This window comes from Centroberyx affinis, unplaced genomic scaffold (genome assembly GCF_046629955.1).
Source record: "Centroberyx affinis isolate AG114_WGS23_722 - 3 ecotype Tasmania unplaced genomic scaffold, CSIRO-AGI_Caff_v1 ptg002188l_1, whole genome shotgun sequence".
In the NCBI taxonomy this organism is placed as follows: domain Eukaryota; kingdom Metazoa; phylum Chordata; class Actinopteri; order Beryciformes; family Berycidae; genus Centroberyx; species Centroberyx affinis.
Genome location: NW_027280496.1, coordinates 77747 through 93860, shown reverse-complemented (window position 1 = coordinate 93860; position 16114 = coordinate 77747). Strand labels below are relative to the sequence as shown.

At 40.5% G+C, this 16114-nt stretch overlaps 1 protein-coding gene across 1 annotated transcript; it reads right to left on the bottom strand.

Moving 5' to 3' along the window:
- Positions 1-2211: 2211 nt before the first annotated feature.
- LOC139655112 (adhesion G protein-coupled receptor E5) lies at positions 2212-12424 on the bottom strand. The gene is made up of 19 exons (XM_071532414.1): positions 12072-12424; positions 10180-10254; positions 9644-9811; positions 9373-9525; positions 9019-9162; positions 8342-8464; positions 8144-8187; positions 7943-8047; positions 7575-7728; positions 7181-7303; positions 6869-7059; positions 6574-6738; positions 5716-5910; positions 4865-5082; positions 4691-4757; positions 4514-4605; positions 4253-4421; positions 4053-4148; positions 2212-3350 (listed from the first exon to the last, which is right to left on the bottom strand). Exons 1-19 carry the CDS (start codon positions 12100-12102, stop codon positions 3309-3311), a joined length of 2355 nt encoding a protein of 784 aa, XP_071388515.1. The 5' UTR covers positions 12103-12424; the 3' UTR covers positions 2212-3308.
- Positions 12425-16114: the final 3690 nt, after the last annotated feature.

The following is a 16114-nucleotide window of genomic DNA, read 5'->3' as shown; positions in this document are numbered from 1 at the left end:
ATCCTTATTGTCCACACACACTCATCTGCTCTGTCTCCCCTCTCCTCTTTATCTGTCTCTCTGCCAGTCTCTCTTTCTCCCCTGTCTGACTCTCTCTGTCTTCTGTGGCTGCAGTCTTATCTCTACACGCTCGACCTCCCTCTCTGGATGTGTTCCCTCCATTCATTTATCTCCTCTGTTGCTCCTCTTTTAGTAAACTCTGAAACAAGAGACGATGCCAGCCTTCACCTTAATTTTGCAGTATTGACACAGTGCGAGCTGGACAATTGAATAGATGAGTTCAAAGTCTGCAGCTGCTAAAATATTCTAATTTAATTGTCTTATTCTTCCTGAAACAATAAGACAATTGTCTCTGTTATTCAGTTTGGATAAAGATCATCATCTACTGTCACATATAAAGATCTCTGGGCATAAAAGAGGACACAGAGACAGACATCAGAGGACCATGATGCTCTTTGCTTGCCTGGATGAAAGGTTACAAATCGTTTACACAAAGTCACCCCAACACAACACTGAACCTGGCGGATATTTTAGTAAATCTGATGTGTTTGCTGAAGCTTTTCATATAGGAGGCTCACTGCAGCAAGGAATGAAAGGTGCAGTGAATGGATGCTCACTTCAAAGAGAAACTGCTCCTGTGCTTCTGAAGAGATGCGGTCAGAAGCTGCGCAGAAACCTAGAGGTGCATCAACTTTGAGTCAAACAGGCTTTGCAAATGGTTAAAGAAGCAATACTCTGTTTCTTTTTTTGCAACTTACATTTTTATTGAAAATAATATGCATGAGTACAATTATACACCAACATGTCTCTTCCCCTTTTCCCCGTAAGAAACCCCCCACCCCTCTAGGAAAATAAATAAATAAAATAAAATAATAACACTAATAATAATAATACTAATAATAATAAAAATAAATGGGTTACATTCCACCTTGTCAACCATTACATGAGTAATCATCCCATCCATACTGTTTACATGGGTGTAATTCAGATAGTCTAGACAGGATAGAAGACCAACAGGTTTATCAAATGTTCAATCCCAGCTTTCTTCCATTTTTTCTCTCCAAATTGTTCACATTTCATTAAATTGTGTGCTCTGTAATCTTAATGTGTGTGTTATTTTCTCCATTGAGTAGATTCTTCTTACAACAGTCAACCATTCTTTGCAAGTTGGAGGTTCTGTTTTGAACCACCTTAACGTTAGAGTTTTTTCCACAGTCACAAGTTTGTAGTAAATACAATTTTTTTCCTGTCTTTCACTTCATCTGGCCTAGCACCTAGAATGGCAATCATCAGGTTTCTTGGTAATGTAACATCAAAAACTCTTCAAAAAGTTATCTAAGGACACTCTCTCCAAGCACTTGTCTGATTTGGATCTATCCTATTCACTATAAGAGGAGTTCTGAAAAAAATGGCTGACTATGCTTTCCACTGGAACTCTCTCCAAGAGTTTTTATTTGTTACTTTGTGAGTTTCAGTGAAAATGTCGATCCAGACTACAGTACCTCACTAATCTCCTGTTTGAGTTGACTCATCTTCCCTGACACATCTAATGTGTTGCTGGGGCTACTTAAGCTTTGTTTTGCTCTGTTTTAAAAGTCAAGTACATGTTTTGAGATTCAGAGTTGTCTTTGAGACAGTCATGCCTCTGAGCCACTGGAGGAAATAAATCGGAATGAAGAGAAGAGAGGAGCAATGAAGCTATCTTCCATTTCCTCTGTCTGTATTGCTCTCTGTCCTTTGATTTGCAAATTAACAAGCCGGATGAGCGTTGTAGCAGTGAGCAAAGAGCTATGGGACAGAGTGATAGACATGGATTACTGATAGAAGACAGCAGAAGGGTTAGAAAATCAATACGTGAGCGTGGGGTTAGTAATGAACTTCTGTTTGCTCTTTCGACAAAACTCTGAACTCCACTCTAATTCCTTCCTGTTGTCTGTTTCTGCCAATCTCTGCCCGAGTAGAATTTCAGTAAAGCCATCAATTCCCATTTCACAAACTGGGCTTTCTGACATGAAGATCCAAGGAGCAAAACAGAATATCTTTCTCCCTCAGCTGTTAAAAACTCTAGATTTTTATTTTCTATATTAAGTGAATTATTTCAAAGACAGTAGTGGGGAGACCTTGGTGCCACAGTGATATTTTTTTCCTGGAGAGCAATTAACGCTGAAAACAATTAACACTTAAAACATTTATTATAATAATTTACAGTGTGAAACATATAGAAAATGTAAATAGGGAATACAAAACAAAAATATCATTATTTTGAGCACAGAATGTGAAAAATTAACACAAACATAATTTGTTCTGTCCACATACCAGTGGTTCCAACAGAGCCAATCTTCTGACAGACAATAATAACAATATTGAACATTCAAAGTTTAAGACACTGATTATCTATAATATACCCCATGTCTATTCATACATTTAAATCCAATACATTTAACATGCCTGGAGCAGGAATGCTGTAACCTGCTCAGCTTTATACAGAAATTTACAGCAATATACGCACAAATATACATTTCAAATCCATCTTTGTCTATTTAAACAATATTTTAAATACAGTGGAAAAAATATACAGAAGAGAAAAAAGTCAAGGAAAACAAACAAAAACACAAATGATAAGAAAAAAGTGCTTGCCTTTGTTAGAAAATCTTTCAGATTGTCATTGAGATTGTCTTTGGTCCGATAAAGTACCTGGATGATTAGGTGAACCTGATTAAACCAGGTCTTGATAATATCAGTTTGCTGGATTTTTTGCGTCCAAAATCAGTCATATACATATTTTTTCCACGCAGGAAAATACATAGAAAACAGTTGGAGAGTTTTGTCCCAAAATGCAATATCCCCCATTTGAAAAAAATCAAATAAACAAACAAATTTTCATGTCTGGCATGAAAGTAGAGCACACTATGTGTTACTGTCATGGATCACCTTAACACCTTTGCTTAAATATTAGCATATGTAGGTTTTAAAGATAAAAGATAGAATGATCTGTGTTTTTGAAATATTGGCTGGTGAATTTCAGATCCCCCCCCCCCCCAAAAAAAAAGAAAAAAAAAAAGAAAAAAGATATATAGCATTTTGGAATTAAGTCCTTCATTTACAAAATATTACAGTTCTCTTAGACCAGCTTAAAATGTAAAGGCCAACTAATGCTAAAGAATAGTACTATTCACAATATGTTGCAGCGAGCCAAATGTGTGTATTAGCTAAAACATGAGGACATTCGCTGTAAATCTTCCAGGAGATGGAACACAAATTCATCGTTCTCAGGTCGTTCCTTCGCTCTTATGAGATCAGATCAGATATCAGATATGAGACTCTCCTGTGTTCTGGATGCTCTTGGATGTCTGAGGATGACAGAAGGTATTATATAGGCAACCCAATCACTCATGATAGACTCATTCAGCGCTCTTTCATTATGCAGATTGGCTCTGCTCAATCACCAAGATACAACATGCTTCACTTCACACCAACTACTTTCCCTCCTTATCTCCGAGCTCCGGAAAATAATTATAAGTTTGCTTTTGAAATGGCTCCAAAATTAGACTTTCACAAGGTCCTGCTTCCATTATGTGTCTTAAATGTCTCTTAAGCAATCTAATTACAGAGGAAATGGTGAGACAGATCATATCTCACACTGTGCTGCCCACACCCACATTAATTGCTTAAATTAATGGGCTGATTTAAAAATACTGTTGCTTGGTGGACAATGCAGGCATCTTTCAACAATAAGAAATTAAAAATGTTGCTTGTGGTTGGAGATCTTTTGTTTCTAACCTCTTTGTATTTGTCTGCAGATGATGAAAATAGGTTTACAGTATAGATTAAATACTTATGAGAATGAAATGATAACCCAATAAATTATATATTATACTGTATATCATCATGAATTCAGCAAATCTCTAAGATCCTGTTGCATTTTGATGATACTGGTTAAGGTGGTGGTACTGTGTGCTGCTAAATTATTGGAGAATTCAGCTCAACATTACAGTCATTCTGCCTGCATCAGAGTCACTACAGTGAAATACTGAGTTTGTAAGACTGCTCACCTGTGCTTTGCTCGACTGGGAGGAACTGAACTCGGAGTACCTTTTCTTCTGAGGTGCACAGAAACTGGACAGGAAGCGTACATACTCTTCCCTCACCTGTAGGGGGCAAAGGAGAATATGAATTGATCTGAATTCATAATTGTAGAGCTTATTGCTCATTTGCCTGCACTCTTCTGATATTTGGGAGGAGTGCAACAAACCTGCTTAGAAAGCAGACAGTGCATGACAAAGAGCAGGACCCCCTGCAGACTGCTGAGGATGGTGAACAGGTACGACATGGCTACTGTGCCCCCCTCGAACTGGAAACAACCAAAGATCCACATGGTGCCCAGCACACACAGCTGAGCCACTGCAGTGATGGTGAACGCCCTGCAGGAGGCAACGAAGACACACATGGGTCAAATCTGAGGCACTGCAAGTATCAGCGTGAAATGCGTCTGGTTTGATTTTGATGAACTCACTTAATTTTCCGCAAGTTGTTTAGGTCAGGGTTCAAACTTGAGAACTTCTGTGCCAACTTCCACACAGTGATCAGAAAGAAGAAAATGTTTACCTGAAAGACAATGGAGATTAAGTGTTAAAAACAAAAACTGAAGTCAATTTTAGAGGTATCACTCAACTCTTATTTCTTAACTTACAATGATGATGAGACAGGCAGGACCGAAGAAACTCCAGATGAATCCACCTTCCAAGTTCAACCAGCAACTAGAAAACATATCAAGACTTTATTGAGCAGGGTAGAGTCTCTCAAAGGTTGGATATTATTGAGGCATGAATTAGAAATGAGGCAAATGTCAGTAGTGGGAACTCACTGTCTCTTGGTGCCATATCCCTGGGCATTGGCTATGGCAGAGATAGCGACAATTACAGCTGGGACTCCGTAGCCGCCTGCCATCATGTAGAGGCTTTTGAAGGTAGTGTTGAAGACCAGCACTACCATCCTGAAGAGCTGTACGCCCTCCAGACACATCCAGCAGAATGATGCCAGGTAGAAATAATGCAGCAGACCGGCTACCACTGCACAGCCGGTCTAATGTAGCAGAGAGAGAGAGGAGAAGATCAGGAACACAGCAGTGGAAAAACACAGACAAAGGATGCTGAGAAGTGACAGAGAGGGAGAAACTACTTACTGTACTGTTGTTTACAACTGCACAGCACACACATAAATCATTCAGTAGCTCTGCAGTTACTTCAAACATCTAGTCCCACGCTGCAAAAAAAAGTCTATCTTAACACGTCATTTAGTCTCATATTTAGCCTTCAGATCTTATTTTTCTTAAACCAAGAGAAAGATTCTGCTAGTTAGGTGAGATAACCCCACTTGTTTCCAATGCAGTTTAATTTGTTTCAGGAATTTTCTAGAAATGATTGTCAATATCGTCAGAATATCATCAGAATAAGGCAGATCACTGCACTACTATCAAGAAAATGACACTTGATTCTACTAAATTCTTGAAACAAGTTGATTTTCATTGGAAACAAGTGAAATTATCTAACCTCACTGGCAGATTTTTTCAAATATTTTAAGAAAATTATGATTTTAGGACTCAATAATAGACTAAATGACTTGTTAAGATGGAGATTTTTTGCAGTGCACTCTGCATTGGAAGCAGTCTGCACACCCTGTCACAGAAATAGGATTTGCCGCTGTGTTTGTATTTACACGGTTCTCTGTGCGGGAGATGCCTGCGAGGAAGACGAGGTTGGCGATGAAGAGGCTGATGCAGAGGTGCAGGTGAATGGTGGTCCGCGGACTCTTGATGGAGCGGATCAGTGAGAACGTGAGGATGCAGATGAAGAGGCACAGTAGAGACAGGGAGAGGCCCACCCAGGTGATCAGCTGCAACTCAAACGTGTCCTGTTGGGAGAGAGGGAGGGAGGGAGGGAGAGAGAGAGAGGGACAGAGAGAGAGAGAGAGAGAGAGAGAGAGAGAGAGAGAGAAGGGTTACAACAGCACAAAGACAAGGACTGAACTTTGAGCTTGTGAGTGCTATCAGTATGGAGTCAGATTTGTCTCAAAAAGAAATAAACACACAAAACAAGTCTCACAAATGTATATCACGTGAATAAGCTCTACAATTATGAATTCAGATCAATTAATATTCTCCTTTGCCCCCTACAGGTGAGGGAAGAGTATGTACGCTTCCTGTCCAGTTTCTGTGCACCTCAGAAGAAAAGGTACTCCGAGTTCAGTTCCTCCCAGTCGAGCAAAGCACAGGTGAGCAGTCTTACAAATCACTCATAAATAAACACGGATGATCACAAATGTATTTTCCTGTACACAAACAAATGCCACCCAACTTGAATAAATGTCAAACCATTCTACAAATAAATACCACCCAACTTGAATAAGTGTGAAACAAGTCCATATATATATTTCCAAGTTGTAAGTTTATTTTTCCAAAGTTATATATTAATATTATAAAAATTGCATTTGAAGTGTTTTCATCAAAAAACATACAGTATGTGAGTTTTTTTTTTTTTTTTGAAATCTGACTCCACATATCAATGGAGTTTTTACCTCAATCTCATAGAGGGCCATGAGCACCGCAAAGCTGCTCAGATGGTTGCAGGAGCACACAGTGTATTCAGGGTTGGACTCCACCACGCTGCAGCCATGAGGCGACCACGCTCCACCCTTCTCCGTGGAATCCCAGTATACACAGGTGTGGTTGTTTTCATTTGTCTATGAAGCAGATTAAGGCACCAGTATGAACAGAGACTGCGACAGTTATCTCATTGTAGATAGTAACGTTCATTCCGATTGATCAGAGAATCCCAAATTGCAAACATGGGGACTTTGCTTTCTTCCCTACCTGTTTCAGGTGGTAGAAAGTTAATATGACTGGCTCTTTGAGGCGGCTCGTGTCTCTGTTACTAACGGTGGCAGTCACCACTTTGGAGTTGATCTTGAAGGTTTTGTTGTGTGGTGGCTTCATCCCACCGAAGAAGCCATCAGTGGAGTCTTCCAGGTTCTTATAGCTCAGCAGGGACACTGTTGTGAAGCCTGTAACAATCACGCAGGAACACACTGGGTTAAGTGGCCATTCATTCCCTTTTATGGACATCTATGGATTAAATGAGGTTATGAAAGTGGTTACAAGTGTGATAATTATGTTGATGATGACCTGGGTAGAAGGAGGCCTCTCCAGCGGCTGTCTCTGACTGGATATCCAGCTGGGCATGCTCAGAGGATAAAGTCACGGCTCCCTGGGGTAAGACCGCCCCCCTGCGTACCCAGAGCTCCAAATCTGGACCCAGACACACACATCAGGCTTTACAAACATTAAGCATTAATTGGCAGCACATAGATGACTTCAACAAATGAGAAATTCACGAGCTGTGCCTTGATGTGATGTTACACAACTGACCTCTTGGACGAACAAATTGTGTTTGTAATGGAACAAACAGTTATGACTGAGTTGCATGTCTCTCAGAGAACAGGAAAGCAAATACTAAAGCAAAAAAGCAAAGAAAGCAAAGATAAATTCTGCTGCTTCTGTATGTTGATTTGTTGTTAACCTGTGTGAGTGTTGGATCTGTTGGTCCCGGGGGGCTTGATGAACGGCCCTATCAGCCTCAGAGCGTTCTCCACCACGTCCAGAAAGGCGGAGACTTTCCTGTTATCATTGAAGGCTCCGTTGGACAAGAGCCCATCTACCATAGACAACAGTCTCTACAGCCACAGACAAGGGAGGAGGGGGAGGAGCAGCATGTTGGGGGAGAAAAGGGAGAAAGAGTCAGACTGACAGAGACTTTCAGGCTGCATACCATCTCAGTTCAGCCTAAACAGACCACAGTGTTGTGCAAAGGCATGTCTACACCATGTGACAGAGCTGGAAGGGGACAGGGGGGAAATTGCATTTCACTTCATTTTTGTGCAGAAATACCCGTAGAAGGTCCTCTCCATCCAGCTCTGTGGGAGTTTCACTCTCAGTAAGCTCCTGACAGCTGGACGCAAACTGGCTCACAACACCTTGAACACCTGGAAGTTTCTAGGAATCAGTGAATAAAATGGAGAGAGAGAAGTATGAGGCAGTGATTTTATTGGTATAGTGGATATTTTGAATATATGAATAGTGAGTGTATACCTCTTCCAGATTGTCCCCATGCTTGAATCCATCACAGTTCAACACTGAGGAAACAGGAGGGTAGATTCATTGAACTGGCCATACCAGAGACATATTATGAGGATGCTACAGCACATAACTCATGAAAATGTGGTACTTGAAACGAAACTGGTAACATAATGAATGTTTGAAAAAATTGAGTTTTACTGTAATTCTCACCAGTACAGCGGGACTCCTTGTTGCCATAGTTAGTGAACCCTGCATGGCACGCACAGTAATGGCCATTGTTTCCACGGTGGCAGGTTCCATTTCCACAGATTGTCTTATCAATCACACATGTGTCTAAAATGCAAGTGAATCAATGAGAGGAAATGGTTTCACTGTGTGTTTCAATCATTACTAAGAGAACAATAAATGTCCCGGTCCACTCAAATGTTGATATCCAAAATGGTGCCTGACATTTCTTACCGCTCATAAAAAACCTGTTTTTGCAAAAATACATTGCAAAAATAGTCATCTTAGTAAGTCATTTAACTTGGTATTGAGTCATAAAATCGTATTATCCCCAAAACCCCCCCAAAAAGGGGGAAAAAAATCTGCCAGTGTGATGAGATAATTAAACTTTTTCTAATGCTGTTTCACTTTGTTTCTAAAATGATCTTGAAACAAGCAACACTATCTTGAAATAACCCCGCTATCCACTAACATTAAGATCATGTCACTTTATCCAAAAAAAAAATCAATTGCATTTGAATCAAGTGGAATCACTTTTTTCTCTCCAATGGTAGACTTTTTTAGTTGTTTTAAGAAAAAAAAGAAAAGATTTTAAGACTCAATACTAGATGAAATGACTTGTTAAATATTTTTTTTTACAGTGTCATGTCATAGCACTTTACCTTCACATTGCTCCGCATTCCCTGAGAAATTAGATTTGCCAGATCTCAATCCAAAGCCGGTGTTGCAGACACAGTAGTAACTGCCCGGGGTGTTGAAGCACGCAGCATTCTGCCCACAGGGGTTTTCTTGACATTCATCGATATCTATATGAGGAGGAGAAAGACATTTAGTGTAGATGAGAGCGGCTGAGAGAGGAAACCACCACACAGAGACATACGGTATTATCTCATCTTTGAACACATATATCAAGATCACAAACAGCATGTCACTGCTGCTCTTGGAAAGAAAAATCACTAGTGAATCTAGCTTACCACATGCGCTGCTTATAGTGAGGGTGTTCGTTGGCATCTTACCTCCACATGTAACATTTTCACTCCTGAGAAAACTCTCTGCTCCACTACTGGAGATGAAGCCGGCGTCACAAATGCAGGAGTAGAATGGGATTGCGTTGTGACACTTGGCATTAGGTCCACAGATGTCTCCGGATTCCAGACACTCATTGATATCTTAATGCAAAAAATAAGGACAGGCATTTCATATTTGGAGGAGACCAAATGTATGGAACAGACCAAATGTATGGAACAGTCTCTGCAGTCAGTGATGCAAAAGGACAAGGCCAGTTACCTTTACATGTTGCAGGTGTGCTGGCTGAAAAAGTCACACTCTGTAATGATGATTTGTAACCGTCTTCACACTTGCAGTAGAAGCTGCCTGCCGTGTTAAAACAGACTGCATTCTCCCCACATATGTTAGCCTCAGGATAGTCCTCATCAACAGCACATTCATCTTCATCTAAGACCAAAAGCACAGAAAGAGGGATGTGGAAAGAAAGAAGGGCATCACAGAAATCAACGCTTGAATGAAAATACTAAATCTAAATGTGACCAAGCGCCATTAACCCGAGCTCATTTAAATTTCACAGCAGACCCATTTCACATCAGAAAAAGTTTGGTGAAAATGTACTCTTTCAATTCAATCATTAATAATTCAAACAAAACAATTCATACCATTTCAAACCTCTGAATGCAAAGATGAATAATTCATGAAAGAAAAAAAAGAAACAAAAACAAAAAACTACCTCCCACAGCATGCCTGCTTTGCCATGTTGGGTCATGAGTAAGATATCCCAGGTTAGAATGAAAGCAGTTTATTTTTCATACCAACACATTTTTCGTTCTCTGTGTAATATCCTATAGGGCAGGATGACCGCACCATCGCCAGGGACAGGTGGAGAGCTGCAAGGCAAGCAGGAGCCTGTCAGTATACAGTTCTAGCATTTTAAGATATTTCAGTGGAGATACAGGCAAATTAAAGTGTCAATTTGACCACATGAATTACATCAGAAAAGTTTTAACAAGGCCCTGCAGAAAAAGGTAAATGCCCTCATTCTCTGTCCTCATTTCCTCAGATTGTTCTGACAGCATCTGCACACAGGTTTCGCCCACAATTCCCCCCCGAACTGTACGCTGGTGTCCGGAGAACTCTGCTTCCTCTGTATGAGGAAGCATCAGCTGGCATGGCACAAGCAGAAAATACCTTTATATCCTCAGGCTGTGAGGCTGCAGAGTCAGTCTGCTGTGGTTCTCTAAGTGACACCAGATGGGTGTAATGTGCGGATAACAGGAAGAGGGACTCAGGTTACACTTTTTTTCCCCCACCTCTTTTCTGTATTTATGTTGAATCCAGTCTGATTCTTAAAAGAAATAGCTAATTAATTCAGATGTTTGAATTAGGGACAGACTGTTGAGGCTGAACTGGTTCTGATGATGTTATTCAGTAAATCACCTACACAATATAAAATTTGACTGTGCACTCGTGATTTGTTCAGTTCCACTGCATCTGTGAGTGTGACAGGAACTTTCCAGTGGCCTCTCCAAATGCTTTTCGGATAACTTCTGTCCCTGTGTGGACAGCTGGCATCATGGTGTAGACTGGGCAAAATGCAGAACCAGTGACAGAATGACCTCAAATATGAATAATCATGCTGTAAAATCACCATTAGCATTGGGGAGCGTTTTTACTCATCACACTAGTGAGAATCTCTCAGTGTTGTCACCTTGTTGTGATTGCATGGCAACGACAGTCAATGTTTCTTTGTCTGAAGGCAGATGTGTGTGTGTGTGTGTGTGTGTGTGTGTGTGTGTGTGTGTGTGTGTGTGCGTGTGTGTGTGCGCGCGTATGTGTGTGTCTGTGTGTTATTGCGGACACTATCAGGCGTCAGGCAAAGCGGGTGCTGTGAGATGAGCTCATCGTGTAAAAATATCTCTTTAAAGGCAGAGGAACAGAGGTCCTCTGTGGAGTGGGGCCCAGACAGTGGGGTATTTTTTGAAGAAAAGCTGCTGTGTTCAGCATCACTCTTTTTCTTTTTGCTCCCAATTTATTTGCCTTCCTTCCCTCACTCGGGCTTCAGGCTCCAAGTGCCTGTAAAAGTAAAACTGAATTCTGAATTGTGACAATTTGTGTTGCTCACTTTTTTTATTTTTTATTTCAACAGTGTAACTTTTCTCAAGATTGCTGGTGGATTTTGGTCTCACAGGAAAGTTGTTTACAAAACTAACCGTACATACGTGAGCTGCTTGTGAATTGTGGTTTTCATATTGTCTGCTAAAACATTTAATGACCAGATAGTAAATAAGTTATCAAAGACATTCAGAGATTGAGAGAGAAATAGATGAAGAGAGAAGCCTGAGTATACATCAGGCTTTTTTCCATTTTCAGTGAGACTTCAGTGAGACAGATCAGATTATGTGTCACTGACAAATATGATCATACAGTATGCTTCTGAACTTATAATTGAATCGAATACCAAAAGTTCCATATAATTTTGTTCTAATTTGTAACATTTCAGCCGTCTAAATCTCGTAAGTGTGCCGGCCCGTGTTGACCAAGAGAAACAGATCATTACCCACTTAAAAGTTAGTACTTGAAGTTCTGCTGCAGCCAGTTGGCTTCCCTCCTCCAACCACTGAATATTTTTTTCCCCCTCTTTCAGCACAGAAGATTTTCCACAGTGTCGGGACTACTGTGTAAACGGATGTCAGATGGGACTCACCCAGCATCAGGAGGTTCAATCTGCTCGTCATGGTGAAGAGAGACTCGCTGTCCCGATCAGTAAAAAAAAAACCAAACAATGAAAACGGAGCGAAACCCTGGAAACGTTCTCTACTTTCAAATTATATAGATTCCACTCTCTTCTTTCCTTCTCGAGTTTTTCCCCCAAAAGTTTTCCCAGTTGTTTCACTGACGTGAGAACCCGCAAAGGAATGACATCTGCATCCACCGGCCAAGTGAGGCTGCTGTGTGGGAGAAGTAGCTAAGTGCTGATATATCACCAAATAAAAGATAAACAAAAACCCAAAACATGCAGTCTCATCTCATGCCTTGACCTCTCCCACACTCTCTGCCTCTTTCTCCCTCTCTTGCTTTTGAATCTCTGTCTGGGGAACTGACATGCTGGATTTTTTGGGCGGGTTTCACTCTCTCTCTGAGTCATGCCTCTGAGAAAGGGGTGGGTGGTGGTGGTGGTGGTGGTGGTGCTCTTCAGCTGCTGCTGCCCTTGCCCTCTCCTTGTGTAGGGGAGAGGGGAAGTATCAAAACTCTCTACTATAGTTCCATAATGACCAATGTATGTATATGTATATATAAATGCCTTATCCTCATCTCTCTATGCGTTTCTCCTCTGCTACACACACACACACACACACACAAACACACACACACACACACACACACACACACACACACAGGTCATTGTTTTAGAGAGCGCTGATGATGATGACATGTATATGGCTTAGTCCCTTTTGCCTTTGACTGCATCTGCCCATAACAATATAACAATGGTAACAATTTTAAGCTTCATTTGGAAAGCCAGGAACAAACATATACACATCTCCACTGGTCTATTTTCTCCACTCTCACATAGATGTATGAATTAAGTCTTCTGAGAGTGAGTTGGTTTTTCAAAAGTGAGTTTCCCATAAACTGTAGACAGACTTGTTTCTGGAATATGTGAGCAACCACGATGCCATGACTAGACCACTGAGCAATTTACACTGATTAGTCCTTTAAAAGACTAAATGGTTAAAGACATCTAGGCCAAAATGAGGCTACATAGGGTTTAAAAGTTAATGTTCAATAGAAGTCTTCATGTTAGACTACGTTTTCTGGGGAATATGACAAAAATAAAGCATTATCTTGTACATATGGACTGCACTGGTGCATACTTTGGACATTTACAGCTTTGTTTATGCATTGTTTAAATATGTAATAATGAATTTACTGCTTACAGCTGGGCTGTATATAGCCAAAAAACATCCTGGGCTATGAGATCTAAAGCATATATGCAACATTGAAATGACGCCTATAGTGTTCAGAGGGAAGAAAGAGGAAATACAACTGCTGACTGCTACTGTGCATAAAGAGACAGAATGTTCTTTTCTTTATCTCACCTTTTAGTTGTCACTGTGCCTGGGTCACATGTGTGCAACCTACAACGCACATGACCACACTAATATCTAGACCCGGTTGTGGTGGGAGAGTTAAAAAAGTGATGAAGCATTGATATGCTGTACGCGTTTGCAACAGTACCTCACAGAACAAAACAATCGTTGCGTTTTCATCGACTTTTCTTGCAAGGTCATTTTCAGGTCTGCCCATGAAATGTCCCACGGCTTTTGTCCAGCGCCAGACTCGTCATAGACGGGTAGCGTTAGTTATTAAATAAGTATTCCACACTTTTGAACAATGAGGCGGGCTTGGTGCTGTGTGGGCCTGGGAACATGGTGACAGACAGCAGGCATTTGGGACTGGTGTTACAGACCTGGGTGGCACAGTGGCTTTGTGGTTTAGTAATGTTACCTCACTGGGTGCTCTGGTTTCCTTCCACAGTCCAAAAGTTACACATAGGTGTGAGTGTGTTTGCAGTGTGTCTGCAGTATGGCATATGATGTAGCATGCATACTGAACAGAAATATAAATGCAACATGTAAAGTTTTGGTCCCATGTGTCATCAGCTAAAATATAATATCCCATCCACGAAAAGCTTATTTCTCCCAAATCTTGTGCACAAATCTGTTTACATCCCTGTTAGTCTTTCAATTGAGTGATTTTCTTAAATTAACTGCAACTTAGTAAAATCTTTGAAATTGTTGCATGTTGCATTTATATTTTTGTTCAGTATATACAGTATGTGTATGATGGTATGTAAAGTCCTTTGAGACATGCTTGTGATAAAGGGCTATATAAATAAACATGACAAGACTAGACCTTGAGTGGTACTGACACAGGCATCACCTAACAAAATCCTGGCAGTAAAAATCCTGGCAGTAAAATCCTGCCAGTTGCTCTGATGAAAGCTCTCAGTTAATAGCCCGTTAATAGCCTGTCAGCATGTTTGCTAAATGATTTTTTTTTTTTTTTTACCTCACCCTGGATTAAAATCAAGTGAAATGAAGACTTGAAGTGTCTCTCTTCATGGATGGAGTGCTGTCTTATTACTGTTTTACTGGGGTTGTTTGATTTGATAGTTTTTGATGACTGAGCACCTATCACACTTGTACTCCCCTCTGCAGTAAACATGCACTGTCAGGAGTGACTGTTTTAACAAGAAGAACACCTTGTTGTGCCAGGGAAGTATTCTTCAACAGTTTGAGGTGGTGCACAGTCTATGCAAATGAACTGTAAAATGTAATGTAAAGGTCAGCAGTTGGTGATGAACGCTACTGTAACATTTCATACTGTAGCCTCCAGTCCAGCTCAGATATAGGGCAGAAATTGGGAGATGACACAAAGTCTTTCCTGTGACTAACAAGGGCGTGAAACATGGAGTGTATTGGAAAGCTGATTTTGTAGAAAGGAAACCAGAGTTATTTTAACAGGTGGGGATGAATAATAATATGAAACATGCTGTACCTCTCTCTAAGATCTATCTATCTAGCTAACAGTATTTTGCACCGTGCAAAGAGCAAAAAGGGGAACTCCGGTTGACACATGATGGGGACTTTTCACTGTGTAGCATTTTATACAACCTTCTACGGTTTAGCTACAGTACGCCACGTATACAGCATGGGCTCTGGAGTCATTAGGCGCTGTACATTGGTAACAGATTGAACTCAACATGTGTGGTGAAACACAGAAACCTAAGTCCCTCAGTACATGAAGTGTTGATGGAAAGTGGTAATAAATAATCTAAGACAATCCACAAATCAAATTTATGCCAGGTGATGAAATGCACAGTGTTACTTCTCTCTTTTTTCTCATAATTCATCATTTCACTCCAGACCTATTTGTAATAAGGAATTTTTGACAAGGGAGTGAGTAACAATGAATGACTATTTTGAAAGAACGAGTGTTTCGCCACAGTTTCAGTTTTACCCAGCTCTTTAGAGTGATTTCCAGCCAATAGACAGAATCCTGGCAGGCATCCAGGGCTTATCCTGTTATCTCCCAGCCCTCTTCCTGCCCATACAGATAATGTACGTATATAGTTTTGGATGTTTTGTGTTGGCTATGTTTGTTTTCATTTGGTTTCTTTTTGAATACTCAAACAATGAGGAGGGACCTCAGTGTGGCCCAGCTGTCTCAACAACTTCCTGGCAAACCCTGAGCTGAGAGGTCAGGCTGGAGACTTAGTAGTCTGGTAGAAGCACGGGGTCTTAATGCATGACATGAGGTAAAAGACTAAAATAATATCAGTGTCAGGTTTACAGTGGCGAGCGCAAAACATGTGCTTCTCATTTACCCCTGTGGTGACACACATTTAGAGTGACAACCTCAATATGAAGGGTGTCATTTCAAAATGCTATATCCAAACATTGAAAATGCTCTTTCCATTTTAAAAGACAGGTGTTGCCTTAAGTTCATGAATAAATATTTCAAAAGTGGGCATGATACTCAAAAATGTTGCTGTTTTGTAAACAACGCTCTTTTATTACCTAAGACCTACAGCAGTCCCTCTTAGTTACCTGGGACCTACTCCCTAAATTTCTACTTTTACATTTTTTATATGCTACGTTTTATTCATTTTGTGTTGTGTTAAGTTTAATGTGACCTACGAAGGCAACCCACCAAGTCAAAGTCCTTGCATATGCAGACTTA